Genomic DNA, 22177 nt, shown 5'->3' with positions numbered 1-22177 from the left:
GTAGGAAACAGATAATTCATTCCATCAAGGACAGGGACATCATTTCTCTTCTCAAGTCATCATTGATATCATGGGGCTCAGTTCTTCCAGTTAATAGACTAAATGGTGGCAAATAAAAGGTGCCAATCCTTTCTGCAAAGCCGTTACCTAATCAAACAGCCTTAGGCTACAGCTTTCAGGACGCCCTGTCTTACAAAGACACAAGCTGTTTCCCCAGTGGGAAATCTACAGTCCCCTGTGGACAAACTGGCTCTGCAAATTAGCATGACTTCTGACTAATGATAAGGAAACATTAAATGAATTGAGCATCATAATTTCTCCTGCGAATTTCCTCTGATTTATAGAAAGTGGCAACAGGCGAAATAAATTCACTTTCTTTTTTTTTTTTTTGAGACGGAGTTTCGCTCGTTACCCAGGCTGGAGTGCAATGGTGCGATCTCGGCTCACCGCAACCTCCGCCTCTTGGGTTCAGGCAGTTCTCCTGCCTCAGCCTCCTGAATAGTTGGAATTACAGGCACGGGCCACCATGCCCGACCAGGATGGTCTCGATCTCTTGACCTCGTGATCCACCCGACTCGGCCAAGTTCACTTTCTTAAGTATAGAAGCGAGGTGGAAATTCACTGAACTGCCCTTTGACAGTTCCTTTTCCTTCTCTGAGCCTCCGTTCCTCCACCTATCATGAGTGAGATGGACTCGACATCTCCCAGAGCCCTTCTAGGATGAAGGTGCTGTGAATCTGTGACTGAAGAAGATGAGGCAAGTGCTGAAACTAAACTTACCACATCCTCTTAGCAAATGCTCACTTAGCAAATTATTGGATTTCGTGGGGCAGTAGAAAGTGAATTTAATAGAACTCATTTTAGAAGTGACAAGAAACCAACAATTAGCTTTTCAGTTATAAAAAACTTCCCAACTCTAATGGGATATAGCAGTTACCACCTCAGCAAGCTTGTGGCTATCCCTATACCCTGCCCTTGCCCTGTAGCCTGACTGGCATGGAGCACAGCCACAAGCCGGTAGCACAGCCTTCTAGCGCAGGTAAAACAACTGTGGCTGTGAAGATGGCCTCGCAGAGCAAGGTATGTGACATCTCACCTTTAAGAAGTCTGCTTATAAGTGTCTGTCAATGGGCTCCCTCTGTTACTGTTGAGGAGCCAAAGTATACTGAGCTTGTAATGATAAGCTGCCACACAATGGGCAGGCAGCTCATTAAGCTGTCTGCTGCAGATGGAATCTGGAGTAGGTAAGGAAGGTCTGAAAAACCACAGAATAGCTTGGAGTCTCCATGAGATCAAAATGCAGCTCTGTCTGTGGTTCTAGTTTCAGCCTTTAAAATGTCACAGAATCATGGACCTCACAGGGGAGATCATCTAGTACAATCCACTTATTTTTTGTTTACTTTATTATATAAAATATGTATAACATAAAATTTACTGTTTCAACTTTTTTCTTTCTTTTTTTTTTTTTTTTTTTTTAAAAGATAGAGTCTTGCTCTGTCGCCCAGCCTGGAGTGCAGTGGTGCAATCTCAGGTCACGGCAACTTCCGCCTCCCAGGTTCAAGTGATTCTTCTGCCTCAGCCTCCCAAGTAGCTGGGACTACAGGCATGGGCTACAGTGCCTGGCTAACTTTTGCATTTTTAGTAGAGATGGGTTTTTGCTGCATTGGCTGGGCTGATCTCACACTCCTGACCTCAAGTGATCCTCTTGCATCAGCTGCCCACAGTGCTGGGATTATAGACTTCGGCCACCATGCCTGGCCCATTTCAATTATTTACAACCCCACAATTCAGTGGCATTAAGTATATTTACAATATTGTGCAACTATCACTGCTGTCCACTTCCAGAACCAACTTATTTCTTTGTAGAGTCAGTGATGCTCAAACCTCAAGGGGAAAGAGTTTCTCTCTATGATCACACAGCTAACGGCAGAGCTGGGGCTAGAACCCAAGCTTTCTACTTGCTAAACTGTAGTCCATTTGTACTCATAAAACATGTCCATTTATACCTTCCAAGATCTTTGAGTGTCCCTGAATAAGGTACACGGTTAAGTCCTAGAAGCTTCCCAATCAGGATATAAGGGGCAGAATGGCAGTTTCTCAAATGTACTGTCTTGGTGAACAGGCATCGTCTTCCACAACTCCCACCCCTAGCCAAGGCACACCTCAGTGATCCCCAGCGGATGGTACCTGTGACACGCCTGGCTTTCTTAAGCAATGGAAGATGAATGAAAAGTACACTGAGTTGGGCTTTGCAAAACCTGGATGCTAGTCCTGATCTTTCATAGAGGAAGATTCTCTGTGTCATTTCAGGGAGATTACTTTATTTTTTAGAACCCCAACTGCTTACCTGTCTGTGAGGTAAGAATAATTCCTGTAAGGCTAGCTGCGGTGGCTCACGTCTATAATCCCAGCACTTTGGGAGGCTGAGGCGGGCGGATCATGAGGTCAAGAGTGTGAGACCAGCTTGACCAACATGTTGAATTGAAACACCGTCTCTACTAAAAATACAAAAATTAGCTGAGTGTGGTGGCACACACCTGTAATCCCAGCTACTCAGGAGACTGAGGCAGGAGAATCACTTGAACCTGGGAGGCGGAGGTTGCAGTGAGCTGAGATTGCGTCACTGCACTCCAGCCTGGCAACAGGCGAAACCCCGTCTCAAAAAAATAAAAAGTAAAGAAAAAGAATAATAATTCCTGTATTTACAGCCTCACTGAAGTGCCAGAGATTCAAGAGACAAGAGATGGGAAGAATAGTAGAAAGAACTACAAATATAAGGTATTCCTACCTTATAACATTTCTTTTTCTTTCTTTTTTTTTTTTTTTTTTTTTTTTTTTTGTTGAGATGGAGTCTTGCTCTGTCACCCAGACTGGAGTGCAGTGGTGTGAACTCTGCTCACTGCAACCTCCACCTCCTGGGTTAAAGTGACCCTCCTGCCTCAGCCTCTCCAGCTGGGATTACAGGCTTGCACCACCATGCCTGGCTATTTTTTAGTAGAAATGGAGTTTCACCATGTTGGCCAGGCTGGTCTTGAACTGGTGACCTAGTGATCTGCCTACCTTGGCCTCTCAAAGTGCTGGGATTACCACTGCATGAACCACTGCACCTGGCCTCTACCTTATAATATTTCTAATATAAATATTACGCTTAGAAATAGCAAAATAGCATCTCCATAATGTGCAGTGTCTCAGCTTCTTCCAATTACTATCTTTTATTATTATTTTTAAACCTTGTTCTTCCTTCTCATAGATGGTTGCATTTCAGCAACTGCCCCAGAGCTGAACTGACCTCTCTCATCTCCCTAAGATCAGAAGTGGATGTCCAGTTTAGTATTCAATCCTTCTGGGAGACAAAGTGTTGAAACACAGGGATGGCTTTTTTCACTTTTCTAATTTCTTCCTCAGAGTGAGCTCACCTCTCAACAATAACCTTCAAACGCCACTGTATACTCTTCTTCCACAACTGACAAGTGACAGGGTCTCAGTCTCCGCTTCCTCCTTGTATTGTCCACTCATTTCATCTGCTGTTTTTCCCATCCCAAGATGCCCAGCCATCACATTCCCACCATGTCCAAGTCAGGTCTTACATGCCATCTCCAAGTATGAGTCCCCCGTCCCTGATGCCCCTCCATTCTGGTGAGCCCAGAGATACCAAAAGTGTGTGTTTTATCTAAAGGAGAGGATCAGTCTGTGATCCAGCATCAGCAGAAAAACTGTTTGAAATCCCAGGAAATTCTGAGTTCAGTAAGTATGTCATAATAGAGTTGGTTTAAACAGAAAGTTTCAAACCATCCTTAAAATTAAATGCACTGAAAGAACTGAACTTCTTCCTGCAGAACTGCACACAGCAAAACATTATCACATACACAAAGTACTCACCTCTTTCAAAGGCAGTGGGCAGTGTCTTGATATATAATAAACGATTTAAGTATTAAACAGGACATTGTTAGGTAAACCATGAATGTCCATACAAGATAAAGCTATATAGACATTAAAAATATTCACCAAGAGTGATTCTCATATAATGTTAAGTGCATAAAGCAAGACATGAACATTTGTACAGTATGACCTCAGCTGTGTAAAACTACTCAGAGAAAAGGACTGGAGGGGAATCTGCCAAAATGTTAAGAGTGGCTATCTCAGATGGTGAGATTGGGAGTAACTGTGATTCCATTTTGTTCTTTATACTTGCCCTTTTTCTTTTCTTTTTTTTTTTTCTGAGACAGTCTGTCTCCTAGGCTGGAGTGCAGTGGCGCAATCTCGGCTCACTTGCAACCTCTGTCTCCCAAGTTCAAGCAATTCTCCTGCCTCAGCCTCCTGAGCAGCTGGGATTTTAGGCACACGTCACCATACCCAGCTAATTTTTGTATTTTTAGTAGAGACAGGGTTTCACCATGTTGGCCAGGCTCATTTTGAACTCCTGACCTCAGGTGATCCACCCACCTCAGCCTCCCAAAGTGCTGGGATTACAGGTGTGAGCCCTTGCGCCCGGATGCCCTGTCTTTTTCACAATAACTAAAATCAGAAAAATAAAATAAACTTTTAAAAGAAAATAAAATGCAATGTAATGGGTTGAATGGATGCACATGAAGGAAAAAAAATCTACACGGAAGATTTCCCTCAACTTCCCTTCCCTTTAGCAGCTTGTAAGAGACCTATGAACCTACTAGGCCTTGTCCACAGTGAGGACAGAGCAACCCCATCAGGAAGTGTTTGAAAGGGAAGGACGCCGCCTATGCTGTGGAGGTGAGAGGGGAGAAAGAGCTGCCAACTACTCTCCCGGCAACAGGGTCTGTAAAAGGGGAACTTCTCTGTGTATGATACTCTGGTAAGGATCCAAACTGTCTATATGTTAACCACGGGACTCTTTCTAAAACAGACTGCTTATCCCTGCAGTGTACTTTAGGGAAGGCACTGAATACACACTTTGCTTCCATGCTTACTTGGGGTGGGTATTAGAGGCATCAACCATCATCTAGGAAGTACAAAGCAGCGCTTAGTGTCCCTTTGAACCCAGATGGTTATGACTTCTGGGTTCTTGGGCCTGCCTTAGTTTTTTTTATCTTCTTTCTCCTTGTCAGGCATGCAATTTCAGCTCTTGGTGTGAAGTTTCTAGCCTTGTACTTGGCTCTGCCACCACGATCACGTCCTTTATTACCACCCAGATCTAGTTTGCTGCAGGCTAGATAAACCTAGCCAACACACTTGTTAGAGATTTGCCTACAATAAAAACTAGAAAGTTTAGAGTAAGGGTTAAGGAGTTGTTCAGAGGCTTTTTTTCTTAGTTAAAATCTATACAATTAAGGTTGGCTGAGTAGGGGGCTTTAGATAAATGAGGTTGTCAGGAATTACTATTTGATATTAGTTATGCCATAACTCTCGTTTCAAAAATAAAGAGAAGGGACTTTATTATTATTACAAAATTTATAACAAATTTTCCAAAATCTTAAAAACACAGAAAGCAGGCCAGATGTGGTGGCTCACACCTGTAATCCCAGCACTTTGAGGGGCAAAGGCAAGAGGATCGCTTGAGCCCAGGAGTTCAAGACCAGCCTGGGCAACATGGCAAAGCCTCATCTCTACAAAAATTACAGAAAACTAGCTGGGTGTGATGGTGCCTGCCTGTGGACCCAGATACTCAGGAGGCTGAGGTGGGAGGATTGCTTGAGCCCAGGAGATCAAGGCTACAGTGAGCCATGATCATGCCACTGCACTCCAACCTGGATGACAGAGAAAGACCCTGTCTCAAATAAAAAAGCAGAAACCTATTTACAAATTAAGTCTATGAAACATATTTTTTTAATCTATGAAATCGTGCTCAGAAACCAAATAATCAAAGCAGTTTAAAGCAAAACTACTCTGAGTGATCTAAGAGGGAGAGTCCTGCCCTGTCACCCTCCCATCCGACACCATCTGGAAAACTGTAAGCACCTCGGCAGAAGCCAGGAGCCAAGAAGAGTTTCATAAAGCACCAGACTCTACTACTATATGCAAATGACCCAACTTGAAAGATGTAAGCTCCCAAATCAAAACAAAAACCCTGATGGCCACCGCAGCAGACTCCATGTGGTAACGAAGTAGATAGTAAAGAATCTACATGGTAAGGGAGGACATGCTTCTGTGTGGCTTAAGAATATTTTATTAAAAATATTTTATTTTATAGCTCTAAGAGGAAACCCTACTGCAAATCTAATTCTTTTTTTTTTTTGAGACAGGGTCTCACTCCGTCACCAGGCATCAGGCTGGAGTGCAGTGGCGCGACCTCGGCTCACTGCAACCTCCGCTTCCCGGGTTCAAGCAATTCTCCTGCCTCAGCCTCCCAAGTAGCTGGGACTACAGGCATGCACCACCACACCCAGCTATTTTTTTTTGTATTTTTAGTAGAGACAGGGTTTCACTGTGTTGGCCAGGATGGTCTCCATCTCTTGACTTTGTGATTCACCCACCTCAGCCTCCCACTAATCTAATTCTTATCAAATCTATTTGAAGAGGACCAGGTGTGGTGGCTCAGGTCTGTAATCCCAGCACTTTGGGAGGTCAAGGTGGGCGGATCAGCTGAGGTCAGGAGTTTGAGACAAGACTGGCCAATATGGCAAATCTATCTCCACCAAAAATACAAAAATTAACCTGGTGTGGTGGCAGGTGCCTGAAATTCCGCTACTTGGGAGGCTGAGGCAGGAGAATCAGTTGAACCTGGGAGGCAGAGGTTGCAGTGAGCTGAGATCGCACCACTGAACTCCAGCCTGGGCGACAGAGCAAGACGCTGTCTCCAAAAGAAAAAAAAAATCTATTGGAAGAGAAGGAGCTAGAGACATGTTCCTGGAGTGTGGTTAAAGGGCTTTACAGAAGACATTTGGGTTCCAGCCCGCTAGCCTGCCTTTTCTCATTCCAATACCTCACACTCTCAGCCCTGGGGGGAGCAGTCTAAGAACTTTCCAGGGCCTCTTACCTGGTTATCTGGGTGGTTGACAGTGAAGTAGCCCACACAGACGATGACCTCATGAAGGAGGCTTTCACAGGAGACCTGGCTGCAGTGGCCTAGCAGGGAGCTGGCCATGTGCCGGAATGCAAGGGACAAGCCCTCTGCCCCTACAATAGACTGACAAAGACAAGGAGCAGTTAGAAGTCCTCAGCCCAGGGATAGCCAGGGCTGCAAATCACAAAGCCAAACTGGCCCTGTGCACTTCCTGCCGCAGTGCTGGCCGAAACATAAGACATTTCTACAGTACTGGGCTGGACACTTTGCTTTAGGGATTCTTGTTCTAATAAATGACCATAATAAGTGCAATGTTTAACCTGAAAAAGGACAGCAGCAGACCAAATGCCTGTATCACATGGATCAAGACATTATCTACCTAAAACACAGTTATTTGTTCTATTTTTAATAATAATTTTTCTCATACACAAATATTCTTACCGTAGAAAATTTGTAAAAGTATAAAAAACTAAAATTCACCTGTAAATGTACCACTTAGATGACTTTCAACGCTTTTTTTTCTGAAGGAGAAAATACTTTCTTGTATACAGAGTTAAACATACATTTCTAATTATTTATGTTTAAGCAAAAAAAATAAATAACAACCAGTTATTATTCAAATAAGTAGCTCTATAAACCAAAGGCTCCCCAAAGAATGTAAAAAAACAACAAAGCAAAAAATTCTCCCTAAAACCATGAAACCCCTCCGCTATGCGACTTCAGGGATCCTTTCTCCAGAGAGGCAAAGGGCTGTCGGCGGTGGGCGACTCACGAAGAGAGTCTGAGTCTGTCTGTGCAGCCTGCAGCTTCTATTTAATAAACATGTCAAACAGACAGAGCGACAGGAGGGCAAAGGGGAGAGGCGAAGCCCACAGAATACACTCGCAGCACACGCTGGAATGAAGCCCCACTGCTGGGCTGTGGGAAAAGGCAGTGTTTTAAACTCCTCTCTTGATTTGAGGTCTTAGTGGGCTTGAACCAGGTTGGATATGTTGCAGCTTGGAAGTTTCAATGAATTCACTTTACTTAACGGTGGGTGAAACAGAGCTATTTTAGTGAGCATTCCTGAAACAAAATTACTGCTGAATTTTAAGAGTACCCCTTGTCTCAGTTTCACAGCCCCAAAACAAAAAAAAATTGTTTTTCAAGCCCCAAAGAGACTTCAGAAGGGCTTTCCTTCTTTAAATCAAGTAGTGACACCTTCTCAGCTCAGCCTTTATTTAATTAGTCACGTCCAGCATGCTATGACCCAGTGCCCTCTGTTTAACCTTCACTGATAAGAGCAGGTCAAGGGGCATGTAAGTTTGAATATAAAAATTAAACCAATTTTTCAAGGAAACGATATTTCCTTTTTAGCCAGAATTAATTGCCAAGTCAGTACATTGATTTGTTTCCTGAGACCACCTTCAATTGTAAAAACTGTCAAACTGAACGCAATATACAATATCCCTGATCTCAAGGCCACCCGTGCCAATATGAATTCAGAGTGAAATCAAACTCCTTGCTGAAGAGAGAAAAATATTTTGACAGCCTTATTGGTATACAATGAAATAGAACCAGCTAAGAAAATACTTTAATGGATAACCTTTTGTACTATTACATGATGGGTTCTCACACAAAATAAGCACACACACAGGTTTGTGGCTTTGAAGAACGGTAAAGGAGCATTGGGAATGCTACATTCAGTTTCCAGCTTTCTGACTCAGCATCTGCAAGACGGTTTGGGTAAATTCTTCTTTTTAGAAACAGAGTCAGTTCACATTATCTGAGGGCCTACTATGTGCTAGCTAGCATAGCACTTTTATGCAATCATATTTAATCCTCAAATAGTCTTGGGAGGTAGGTATTATCTCTATTTTACAGATGAGGAAATGCAGTCTTAAGTGTTCAAATGACTTGTCTAAGGTCATACAATTTGAAGAGGTAATGTGATGGCTCAAAGTCAGGTCATTCTGACTCTAGATCCAGGGGTCTAATGAGGATGCCTCCCTGTAACAGCTCTGTATTCTTGTGATGCATTTGAACCCAAATCATCAACATATCTTATATCATCTTGTCTAACTCTTCAGCACATCAGATCATTTATCTCACTTCAGTTTTCTCTTCAGTTCCTCTGAGCCTCCCAGGCAATTCAGATTGTCTCTCAGATTTTTCTGAGGTCAGATCATGCTGAGATGTACACCTTCCTTCTTTCCACTTAAAATCTCTTATCCTGTCCTTTACATAATAGTTCTTAAAATCTCACTTTTGACATGTTAAGTTGTTCTGATGAACTAGAACATGAGTTTCTCTTACCATAACTATCACAAAAATAGTACTTTTCTGGAAAACTCAGCCATTGCTATACGGTAGAAATACTATGTATTTAATTTACTTATGCATTATATTCTTGATCGTGTCCATCTACATCAATGGTGTCTATATAGACAGATGCGTTGCTTTAGCTGGTGAAGCTTGTTTTGTTTCCCTTCTCTTGAATATGAAAGGCTTAGGACTGACTCAACCAATGAAGTATGGCTGATAGGGAAGCATGTGACTTTTGAGGCTAAGTCATAAAAAGTACTGCAGCTTCCATTGGTTTCTCTTGGAACACCTGCTTTTCGGAAGCTTCCTCTTAGGACTCTCCCACTCAGAATCAAGACACCATAGTGTTGTAAAAAGCCCAAGTCACATGGAGAAGCAGCAGGTAGATGCTCTGGCCACCAGTCTTAGGTAAATCCTGTCTTTGAGCCATCTCAGACATCAAACATGAGAGTAAAGAGCCTCCAGGTGATTTTAGCATCTAGCTGTAGCCATGATATCATGGAGCAGAGAGCAGAGACAAGCCATTTCCACTGTGATAAGCCCTATCTGAATTCTGAACTCCTAGAATCTGTGATCAGAAATAATTCTTTCCCCCCACTACATTTATCTGTTTGTTTTTAAATGCATGTAAGTAATTAAGAGAAAAATTGAGATTTGGTTGTTTAAGGGTAAGGAAAAACGAAAAAAAAAATGTAGTCATTGGTAAATGTAGTAAAGGCCCTGATGCTAGAAATTCTGGGCATTTAGGTCCCCTCATGCTGATGAGGAGTCAGAAAGAAACATGAAGGGTAAAGGGTACCCGAAAACTATGGCTAGGGAGAGAATGAGAAAGAGTAATGGCAAGACTGATTAAAAAAAAAAAGATAGGAGAGACAGGAGAGAGACAAAGAAGAAGAAAAAACAGGAAGGAAAGAACTGAGAAGGAAATAGAGAGCTGCATAAGAAGAAAGAAGAAAAGGTACTGGAGAACTGTGAGAACCAGCCAAAAAAGGGCATTCCAGCTGACAGCCAGATTTGATTTTGAGAATAACTGTTTTTTATTTATTTAGTGATTTCATTTCTTTTTATCCCTAGAGACACTGATTTTGAGAGTAGTTGAACACTCTCGAGCCACTCTGGTTTTATTCCCACTGCTTTGGCAAAAGCGGCTCAAGTAGGGATACATTTCAAGCTGGATACAGCAAGGATCTGGAAAGAAGACATGTTTATATTTATTGTAGTTGGGCACAAAGGGTTCCAGAGAAAGGCTTTTGATTTTTCTAACATTATCGCCCATTATTAAACCCTTTAGGCTTAAAGGCCACTAGGAAGCAGGTCTGCTTGAAGTTCAGTGGTACTCCTTTGTGAGTTCGCCTGTGCAGGACATAAGGTCACAGGAGGAGAGGGGCAGGGAGCAGGGACCTGGGGCTCCCTGACAAGAGTGACTGACAGAACAGCTGACTTATCCTAGAGGCTTGTTTATGATGTGGAGTACCCTGCAGCAGTATAAATGTTTGTCAACAAGACCCGTGAAACTGGAAGCTAAGAGACAGTTTTTAGATGTTTGCTTTTCCATAATCTGTTAACAAAGGAAATCACTCCCTTTGGACCCAGCTGATGGGTAGACTGGTGGACTCCATATCCTGAACATGTAAAGTTAAGTTTCCCACATTTCCAAACTGTTTCCAGACAGAATATGGTGGGCTTAGGTCTTCATAAAAACACAGATGTTATGTTCAACCCTGAGACAAGAACCACTGCCATTTTTTGGAGCAGATATCTCTCCTCTTAGATGTGGCTGGAACCTCCCAGAACTCTACATACTGTGCAGTCAGTTACCACCTAAGGATAGTTCAACTGCTCTGGAAACAGAAAAGCGTTAACCCAAAGGAAGGGATTTCTGTTCTTGTAACAGATAATTCTATAAAGTTGAAAGATACTAGATCCAATGTTACAACTTAGTCACAAATTTCCTTTTTTGAACAAAATGACAGGAAGACATCAATTAAAGAACTGTACATTTGTCATCAGCTACAAAATAGTACTATTCCTTCCATCTCAGAATGGCCAAGTCCACTCTTCATACATTTGTATCTCTATAACCTTTTTCCCTCTGAGCAAAGCAATTCATCTAAATTATGGGTTCATCATCTGCCAAGTTTGTTCCTTTTTTAATGAAATCACTTGACAGTTAATAAACTGAAAGAGAAAGTCTATTCCTTGGGGCTTGCTCTGTTCCAAAGGTTCAGTGTTTTTGAAAATTAAATTTCCCACACGAAAACAATCTGTTTCTAAGCTGAGAGCCTGGTGTTACAGCATAAAGCAATTCTTCTGTCTTTAGCTATAAAAACTTAATAGCTAGAGATGCAACTCCTTGTAAAGGGACCTGCATATTTAGCTAGTCATACACTTTACATTGGACACATATCAGCTAAACCATCCACAGAAAGTCATATCAATCAAATAATTTATCTAATTTTGGTTCTATTTATATAAAAAACCATTACTTTCCTTAATATTTAAAAGTTGATGAAATGATAATGTTCTGATCTAAAGAATTCCAATCAGAAGATGTATAAATAGCAGCATGGCAGAGGAAGAACACATGCTTTGGGGTGGGAGAGCCATGGTTACTAGTCCTGGTTCACAAACAGGTAACAGTGGGCAAATTACATACCCGTCAGCTTCTCTATCTGTAAAATGGGAATAATAATATTTTGCATGGTAGCTATGAGAATAAATGAGAACACTAGATGATGTAGAGCATCTGATACAGTTCCCAGAAAACAGTAGCTTAATAAATTATAATTCCATTTACTGTAGTTTATTCCTTATGCCCCAATTCAGGAGAAGAACCTGACATTCTATCTACACTAAAATACTAACTCTTGGTTGGTTACCATTGATACAAACCAATACTTGGTACCTGAAAAGCAGGCAGATCCAGAGCTGCAAAGCTGTTGAAGAAACGTAAACTGTGAATGGCCACTTGGATGGTGTTTTGGGTGTAACTCTCCTTGGGACTGGCAGTGCTAGGGTCCAAGATGGTGCCATGGAACAGGACACAGTAGAGCATGTGAAGAACTCCAGCCAGGTCGGTTGCCTGAAGAGCAGCTGTCAGCCCTGTTGGATCCTGGCGATTATTGTCAAATATGCTGTATGACCTGACAAAGAAACATTCAATTCATGGAGAGAAATCTGCTCAAAGGATGTTAGCAATTTGTATAGGTTAAATGAAATAAGACAAGCAGACCGGTAAAAACAAACCATCTGAGTTGTGTAATAAGGTAACATGAAACTTGAAGGAATAAATGCAGCCCCCCCACCAACTGTACCGTGGCTATCCTTTGCTTCTCCTAGCAGACCAGGCTGCTAAGCAGTGTCAACTGAGCACTCTGCAGCCAGTGCTGAGGCTGCCACCCATCCTTCCCACACTTTACACCCTATGTAGCCTCACTGTGTTTAGTATCCTGGGTCTGGGCAAAGTGGACAGAGTCTATGAAAGCTTTTGGGACTCAGAGGCCAAAAACAGTCCTAGCTTCCTTTCTGGATATATAAAGGCATTCTTCTTGGGGGAGGCAGCTACTGGGAAAGCAAGAGGCCTCAAAAACCCAGTAATGTGTTGCTATACTGCAGTAGGGTGGTCCTTCAACTGCTTTTGGAGGCCTTGTTCCAACATCGAGGAGGACAGGCGGGACAGGTGGTAGAAGCCACAGTTCCAAGAACAAGCAAGTACTGGATGAGGTCTACGCAAATCAGATGATGTCAGCTTAGCTACCATGGCAGGTAGTGTTACAGAAGAGCAAGAGGAGACAATGGCAGTGGCAAATGAATTCCTAAAATCAACAGTAAAGCAGCAGGGGCATGCTAAATCTACCTCATCACTGAACTAAGGTATTCTTTACTTTGTATTTTCTTTTTTAAAATTTTCCCTTCTTTTCACAACAACCCCATCAAAAAGTGGGCAAAGGATATGAACAGACACTTTTCAAAAGAAGACATTTATGCAGCCAACAAACACATGAAAAAAAGCTCATCATCACTGGTCATTAGAGAAATGCAAATCAAAACCAAATTGATATGTAATTGTACATCTTTGTAGTGAAACTGTACAAAGATTTCTAAGGAATCACCTCTCCTTAACTCATAGCCAATATGCTTCACATAGGCCTCCCTCCCTATTTACTCTGGCTCAAGGGTGCCCAGGCCTAAAGTAAGCCACACATTTCTCTGGCTGTTGAGATGGCACATGTCACAGTCAGAGCTAAGAGGATAGAGGGAGATATTTTTGCTGAGATGCTTGGGAAGAAGTCATCACTTTTGCCTCAACTGGGTTTGAATCTGAGACGTAAGGTCTGTAGCTGCTATAAGCCACTTGTAACCATGGCACAAAAGCTCAGGTCTCTTAGTGCTGTTCCAGGTGACCCAGTGCTCTTTCTTCATGACACTTTGATTTTTCTCAGGAAGGCAAGTTACAAGTTCCCACTCAGTCTTCCTTTAATGTGGCATGATCTACACAATATTAAGCAGGAGTGTTTTTATGTTTCTGGCATGGAATAATACCTTTTCCTACTTTTTTTTTTTTTTTGAGATGGAATCTTGTTCTGTCACCCAGGCTGGAGTGCAGGGGTGCGATCTCGACTCACTGCAACCTCTGCCTCCCGGGTTCAAGCAATTCTCCTGCCTCAGCCTCATGAGTAGCTGGGATTACAGGCAAGCACCACCACACCTGGCTACTTTTTGTATTTTTAGTAGAGATGAGGTTTCACCATATTGGTCAGCTTGGTCTCAAACTCCTGACCTCATGATCGGCCCACCTCGGCCTCCGAAAGCACTGGGATTACAGGTGTGAGCCACTGCGCCCAGCCCCTACATTTTAACACTATGAGTTACTGTTCAAAATCTGAGTAAATGTGTGTATAGGTATGTGTGTAAACATACACACACATATACACACATATCTATATACACATATATATAGGGTGTCATTTGTCATTCCTTTCAGCTGGAACCCAGGATAGGAGACAGCCCTTGAAGAACTATGCTTACCTCACTATCTTTCCCAGAAGCACCCAAGAGCTGTCACTAATTAAATAAGAATTGAGAGGTGCTGGCTGGCAAATTTCTAGTATCTTGTCTAGTTTTCGCAATTCATAACTTACGTTTTCCAAAGGGATTATTTTATTCATTTTACTTTGCCAGTTGCATCAAAGTAGTTTTATTCATAACCATGGATACACTGATTTCTTTAATGTGCACTATTTCTAATATTTCTAAGAATACAGCTGAGTGATATGACATCCTTGTATACCTTGTTCTCTACTCAAGAAAGAGGCTCTCTTATGAAATACTGTCATCTCATTTATATGGCAGAATCTGCCAAGAACATTCATTTCTTTCACCTTATCTCATGCTTATTGGATTTTCATAGTTGGTAGGGGAGGTCCTCTCATTGTACACATGAAGCAAGTGAGACCTAGAGAAATAAGGTGAAGTGTTTTAGGTCATACACATTTTCAGTGGCAAAAGCAGGGATATCAACCAGGGCTTCTGACTGTTTAGGGCCAGTGCTTTGTCCACGGACCAAAACATCCAGGCCAAACAGAAGCTGACCTCTTCTCTCTCTGCCTTCTTTTAAGTCAAATGTTGTGATTAAGTAAATACTGTTAGGATACACAGAGACTATAATGCAATCTTGTATCATTGAGAAGAGTTTAAGAAAGTTTAAGAAAGCCTATTTATGTGCTTATAGGTATATCTGAACCTTTACACCAACTTCTGTTAGCTAATGTCAGCTGGCCCTTACTTCCTTCCATTAAAGCCAAAAGAATTAGGGGTCAAACCCTGACTAGAGACGTGAGTAGAGATTAATGTGTCTGAGTTTATTATATAGGTTCCAAAAAGGGGCCTGTGTTTGTTTAACACTGATTGCCTTCTAGAACCAGTGACAAGTTAGAAGATATTTCTCCCTGAAGCTAATTTCTAATAGGCTTTCAGGACCTTGAGGATGAGTGACATCATTGCTGGTGACAACAGTTTTACGGCTCTGTGATTCAGAATGCTGACTTCCCTTCTTTCTTCTTGTGTTGCTTTTAAATTGATTATCAGCATATTCAAATACAGATATTCAGGAATATAGCTTTGTCATTTAAAACATTTCATAATACTTAGTCTTTCCTGGAATTTATTAAGTGATATGAATTCACTGCTGTTTCCTCTTCCAAAGAATACATGTAAAAAACTCTTAAAAAAAAGTTAAGTGAAGGTCATCAGAACATCTCCTCTCCTGTACCACTATGTAGGAAAACACTAATTTGATGGATTATAAAACAATACAGCCCAGTCTTTTGCAAAAATTCTCCTAATGAAATAAAAATGATAACTGAGGAGAATCTGCTAAATAAGCATTTGAGAACTTAGATGTGGAAATGGTTCAAAATGTATATAATAGTAAATGTATGTAATAGTGCTTCATGGAAAAGACCATTCACATTGAAGAGAGCCCACAGAATATATGGAGGCAAGGGGAGGGTTTGTCTGTCCCATTTGGCTTCCACAGGACTAATGTAGACCTAAGGGACTGTGGAGAATGTTTACTTTTGATTTCGCCTTAAGTACAGATAATTTGTCTATGAGCAGGCCACTGGCTTCTGTTGGTCTGAACTGTCAGTTATAATAACTTTAAGCCTAAATGTTTACAACAAAAAAGTAAAAGGCCTTATTCATATCAGGCACGGGTTATGAAGTTTTCTTTAAAAATACATAGAAGATGTGAAAAATAAGATGTGAAATTTTGTATACTACACTCTGGGATCTTTGTAATTTTACTAGATTTTAAGGTGTTTTTGTTTGGTCTCCGGGACTAGAGATCTTAGTGAGATATTCATTTCTGTTCATCGAAAGCTAAATTCAATTAGGAAAAACTAAAATTGGTTTTTCATCAATACTGCACAATGCCTGAAAATCCTACTTTACCTTAAGGGCAAGTAGAGCTGGGCAAAACCAGCATGATTTGCAAGGGCATAAAGCGCTGTCCATTCCATTTTCATAAACCACTTACACACCGGGCCTTGGTCGGCCTAAAAAAGCAACAGTGACAGTTCCAGACTCCACAATCCCTTCTCTTCTGTTTGTTTGCTCTCATTTCCATGGTCCCCAGATTTCTAGCTTGGCAACATCCACTCTGATCTGCAGTGCAGGTGATCTTCTAGACTGTTCTCTTAGCTTCTTGGGTTTTGGCTTTGTTCTGGAATCCCGGAGGTTTCTTGTGAGAACATCCTATTTTAGCCCTTAAACCCATAGACCTGCACTCAAAAAATCTGCATAGTGTTGGAGTAGGTGAGACTAAGTTATTGTCTCCCCCGGCGGTGAATGAGAACTTGACAGTTCAAGGAGAGGTAAACATTTTTCAGCGGTATTCTAGTTTTTGGATTTTCTGTCCTGGGATATTCTGGGAAAGCCAAACTGTATCCTGTGACAACATCATTCACCAGGGTTTAAGGTGAGCACAAATAGGCATGATGTCAGGTGTTCTGTCTAAGAAGCCAAAGTACCTGTGATCCAGGAACTCTGAGCACTGTGATGTACAAGGTTCAGGAAGACCCAAGCCCCTGTTCTAGAGGCATTACAGTCCAATGCGGGAGGTGAGTATATTCGTTTCCTATTTTGCTGGAATATTTACCACAAGCCAGTGGCTCAAAACAATAAAAAAATTATTTTACATTTCTGTAGGCCAGAAATCCAAAACAGATCTCACTAGGCTAAAATCAAGGTGTGACAAGAGCTGTGTTCCTTTTGGAGGCTCCTTGCCTTTTCCACCTTCTGGAAAATGCCTCAATTCCTTGGCTTATGGCCCCTTATTCCAGCTTCAAAGCCAGAAACAGAGTATCTTCAAATCTCTTTCTAATGCTCACTCTCTTGCCTCCCATCTTTATAATTTATAAATTATAATTTATAATTTAATATATTTAATTTATTTCTAATGCTGACTCTCTTGCCTCCCATCTTTATATATAATTTATAATAAGCCCTTGTGATTACATTGGGCTCCCCTGAATTATCCAGGATAATCTCACTATCTCAAGATCCTTAACTTAATCATATCTGCAAGGACCCTTTGGCCATGCAACGTAATATTCACAGGCTCTGGAGATTTGAATATAGATACTGTTGGAGGAACTTTATTGTGCCTACTCCAGAGGACTTATTCATTCATGATTCATTCATTCATTCATTCCACAAATATTCACAGATGGCCAACTTTGTGGCAAGCCCTATTCTAGGAACTGGAGTTCAGCAATAAAATCCATGAACTTTTTCTCATAAAGCGTACATTTTAGTGCAGGAAGACATCAACTAACAAATATGTAATATGCAATGTATGGTGTGACAGAGGAGCAAGGGACATGCCTAGGAAATGAAGAAGTAGGACTGTGTGTGAAGCTACTTTACATAGAGTGGTGGGGGAAGCCATTTCTAAGGCATTATTGGAGCAAAATTCTATAGGAAGTGAGGAAGAAAGCCATGTGAACATCTGGGGGAAGGGTATTTCAGGTAAAAGAGCAGAAAATCCCAGAGCTTGGAGCCAGGAGTGTACGTGACATGTTCGAGAAACAGCAAGAAGGCTAGTGTGGTTAGAGCAGGTTGATTAAGTAGTAATAGGAGATGATGTCAGAGAGGGAACAGGGAAGATCAGGTAGAGTCTTGGAAACCATTATCAAACTTTTACTGAGTGAGATGAAAAGACATTGTAAGGTTTTGAGCAGTGAAGTGATGTACTCTGACTTCATTTGAACAATGATCACTACAGCTACTGGGTTGAAAACTCTTGAGAAGAGCCAAGACAGAAGCACGAAGACCAACCAGGAGACTTCTTTGATCATCCAAGTGAGAGGTAATGGTGGATGAAACAGGATGTGGGAAGCGGTTGGATTCTGAAAATATTCAGAAGGGCAAGCCAATAGATTTCCTGATAAATTGGATGTGGGTGTGAGAAAGAGGAGTAAAAATGGCTCAATGCTTTTTGGCCTGAGTAACTGGAAGACTGTGGTTGCCATTTATAGATATGGAGAAGAAAGTGAAGAGAGTATGTCTCAGGAATTCAGTTCTGAACTGGTTAAATGTGAGATGCCTATTATAGATCACAGTGGAGACACTGGATTGGAAGCTGTGTGAAATAAGCTCCCAAAGCATAGGGATATTTGTCTCTTTTGTTTCACAGATATATCCCCAGGGCTTAGAACAATGTCTGATATACAGTAGCTATTCAATATATATGTGTTAAATGGCTGAATAAATGTACAAGACCAAATTCAGAGGAGGAGTGTGGGTTTGAGATATTTGGAAGTCAACACCAGAGATGGTATTTAAAACCAGAAACACATTCTAGTGAGTCTAGAGTCTGAGGATTGAGCCTTGGGATATCCCAACGTTTAGAAGCAGGAGAGATGAAAAGAAACCAACAAAGCAAACTAAAAAATAGTCACCAGTAGGTTAAGAAGAAACCCAGGAGAGTGTGCTGCCCTAGTAGAAGAGTGAAAATAGCTTCAAGGAGGAGAGTAATCAACAACAAGGCTTATCTATAAATAAACATGAGGACTAAAAACAGGAGGACATATATACAAATGACTTGAGTCTTATTTTTAGATTATGAAAACTAATTCCACATGCTTAAGATGGGAAGAAGGTAAGTAACAGGGAATGGAATGCAGCTTCTCAACAAGTGGAAAAAAGGCTTAGCAAATTAGGTGCCTACCAGTTCAAATGAGAAAACAGCACTATTGATCACCAAAGAATACAATTCAATTCTGACTAACAGGAGTACAATGTACACAGTAAGGAAGGTTTAGTCCTGCTCCAGTGCACTGCATGACTATGCTGGAAGTACTGTGTGCACAGTACACTGGGTGCAGCGTTAATTCAGGATGCAGTGGTATCAAAGTTCCCACGTTTGTGTGGTAAAAGTATCTGGAAATAATGTCACCCAGGGAATATTGGAAGGAATTGGGAAATTTAGCTCAGAACTGAAGGACACAAAGGCTATCTTCAAACTGAAGTACTTAATTTATTTATGACCCCAGGGGAGATACATTACTAGAAAGCATATATGAGATAAATCTTTGGGAAATTTTTTAGGGTTAGGTGGTGGTAAATGCCTACAGTCCCAGCTGCTTTGGAGGCTGAGGCAGGAGGATCATGGGAGCCTAGAAGTTCGAGGCCGTGGAGAGCTATGATCGCCTCACTGCACTCTAGCCTGGGTAACAGAGCGAGATTCTATCTCTGAAAAAAAAAATCTAATAATAAGAACACCCAAAAGAAGTGGGCTGTCTGGTGAGGTATGACATTCTTCTTCATCATGAGAAGAAGCGGTGGGAGGTCACATCCACTGTAGTAGCAGAGGATACTCAAGACTCAGCTGGGCATTAGGCTGGATGATATCTAAGATTCCGTTCAATTCTGGAATGTTACAACAGATGCAAACCTACCCTGGAAATTACAGTCAGTCTCTCTAATACACTCTCACACTCACACACACACTCACACTCACACAAAGCACACCCTCCCTCCCTGACCTTTTATGTTATATATATAGTAGATGTGGACAATAGCTTGTTTAATGCAAATCTAATTTGGAGCTCTGTTGAAGAAAATGGGGATGACTTAATGGAGAGCTGAGGGCAAGAGAAAAGTCCAGGTGGAACGTATGTATGTGTAAGCACTCAAAGACAGTCAGTACATTTGGTTAGAGAACAGTAAAAATAGGCCAGGCACGGTGGCTCATGCCTGTAATCCCAGCACTTTGGGAGGCTGAGGTGGGCGGATCACCTGAGGTCAGGAGTTCAAGACCAGCCTGGCCAACATGGTGAAACCCTGTCTCTACTAAAAATACAAAAATTAGCCAGGCGTGGTAGCATGTGCCTGTAAGCAATCCCAGCTACTAGGGAGGCTGAGCAGGAGAATGGCTTGAACCCAGGAAGTGGAGGTTGCAGTGAGCTGAGGTTGTGTCACTGTACTCCAGCCTGGGTAACAGAGTGAGACTCTGTCTAAAAAAAAAAGAAGTAAGAATACAGGGACAATTAAAATGAAAAAGTGAAAACATTAGGTAGGACAGGCTTAGATACCTGGGAGAATTTCCAGTTACCTGATTATGAGTTTCAGATGAACTCAAAGAGGAACCCTTTTTTCGTTTTTTGACAAGGTCTTGCTCTGTTGCCCAGGCTGCAGTGTGGTGGCACAATTGCAGCTTAGTGTAACCTTGAACTCCTAGGCTCAAGCAATCCTCCCAGCTCAGTCTCCCAAGTAGCTGGGACTACAGGCATGCACTATTACACCTGGTTAATTTTTTGTAGAGATGAGGTCTTGCTATATTGCCCAGGGTGGTCTTAAACTCCTAGCCTCCAGTGATCCTCCCACTCAGCCTCTCAAAGTGTTGGCATTGCAGCCATGAGCCACTGTGTCTTGCTAAAGAGGAACTCTTGAGACGGGAACCTTCCTGAGAAGAGAAGTGGCAGATGAAGAAAACGGAAGGAGCAGTCTTGGTGTTCGGGACCAACAACCTGAAGAGGCTGAAGAGCAAGACCTTCCCACCAATGGGAATGGAAGGTACAGAACAGGCCCCTCAGAAGAAACTCTGGACCCTGTAAAGGACTGAATGTAGACAAAACAGAGTGTAAGAGTAAAGAAGCGACAGGCTCAGGACCGTCTTAGGAAAACTAAGGTGAGTGATGAAGGGGCAGGCAGGAGCCTGTGTGTGAGAAGGCAGGCAGCTCTGGGTGACTGACAAGATATGCTCCTAGGTCTTGGAACTCGGGCTAGGGCTGCTGTCCTGTACTGCCTCTCAGATGGGACACTTCTGACCCCTCTAGCTTCAGTTTTCTCACACTGTAAACAGCAAAGGACCCTGCGCTGACACACTGGTTTTGCTAGTTGATACTTGGGGCCTCTCTTACTTTTATAATTTGAAAGTCGGGCTGAAGGAGATCTGTTAAGAGGCCATGTTGTGTTGCCAACGTAATTGCTTCTGCCGGGAGAGTCGCTGGGAGGAAAACACTGTCATACCAGGGGCTGCATTATGATTCCAGTGCCCTCCTAAATGATCTTTCTGGCTTCCGCTCTTGTCTCTGTAATCCATTCTGCACAAGGTAAGCAGATGTTCTTTTTACTTTTTAGCCACTCTCCTGTTTAAAATCCTCCAGTGGCTTCCTGTCACACTTAGAGCAGAATTCAGATTTCTAATCTTTCTGTCCTCAACTCCTGGCCTTTACTTATCTGACTTCATCTTCTACCACTGGCTCTTCACATTCCAATATGTCACTTCCTCTGCTCCTGGAACAGCCCTCCTCAGGGGCTTGCCATTCTTCTCAACTAGAATACTCATTCCGTGGGTCTTTACGTGGCTGGCTCTTTAGATTGTCATCTCCCCAGGGAGGCCTTTCCTGGCCATTCTGTCTGAAGAAGCCCCTGACCAAGACAGTCAGCTATACTACCAGGGTTTATTTTCTCATGTCATTAGCTAACATTATCTTATTTGTATATTGGTTGATTTTTTTTTCCCATCAGACTGTAAATTTCATGAGTGGTGTCTTGTTCACCAATCAATTCCCAGTACCTTGACAAGTGTCTGGCACACAGTAAATAGTTATGAGTAAATATTTGCCAAAGAAATGGAAGGAAGAAAGGGAGAACTGATCTTAGCAAGGCATGCCAAAGGAATGAAGGCCTTGGATGCCTCTTTCCTAACTCAGAGAAAGAAGAGCATGAGGTGTGGGCAGTCCTTCTTCTTATGTACAGAGCAGGCCCAAGAAACAGGTTCCTGACATAGGTCAATGATTGTTCACCGGTATTTGCTAGCTCTGCCAATAAACAGCTGTTTCTCAAGTTCTTATTTTCCTTTGTTTCATGTGCTATATGACTGAAGGG

The 22177-nt window shown here is 42.0% G+C and overlaps 1 protein-coding gene across 50 annotated transcripts in view; it reads right to left on the bottom strand.

The window, feature by feature from the left end:
- Positions 1 to 22177, bottom strand: part of SCAPER (S-phase cyclin A associated protein in the ER) — a 550606-nt gene that overhangs the window by 20829 nt on the left and 507600 nt on the right. For 45 of the 50 annotated variants that reach the window (XM_078333930.1, XM_078333946.1, XM_078333966.1 and 42 more), the window contains 2 exons: positions 12186 to 12423; positions 6950 to 7099 (listed from right to left, as the gene is read on the bottom strand). In XM_078333930.1, the coding sequence (XP_078190056.1) occupies positions 6950 to 7099; positions 12186 to 12423 (388 nt within the window). The remainder of the gene's footprint in view (positions 1 to 6949; positions 7100 to 12185; positions 12424 to 22177) is intronic. The other 5 variants (XM_078333955.1, XM_078333958.1, XM_078333963.1 and 2 more) reach the window with 1 other exon arrangement.

This window comes from Callithrix jacchus, chromosome 8 (assembly GCF_049354715.1).
Source record: "Callithrix jacchus isolate 240 chromosome 8, calJac240_pri, whole genome shotgun sequence".
In the NCBI taxonomy this organism is placed as follows: domain Eukaryota; kingdom Metazoa; phylum Chordata; class Mammalia; order Primates; family Cebidae; genus Callithrix; species Callithrix jacchus.
This window is presented reverse-complemented; position numbering and strand designations above follow the sequence as displayed.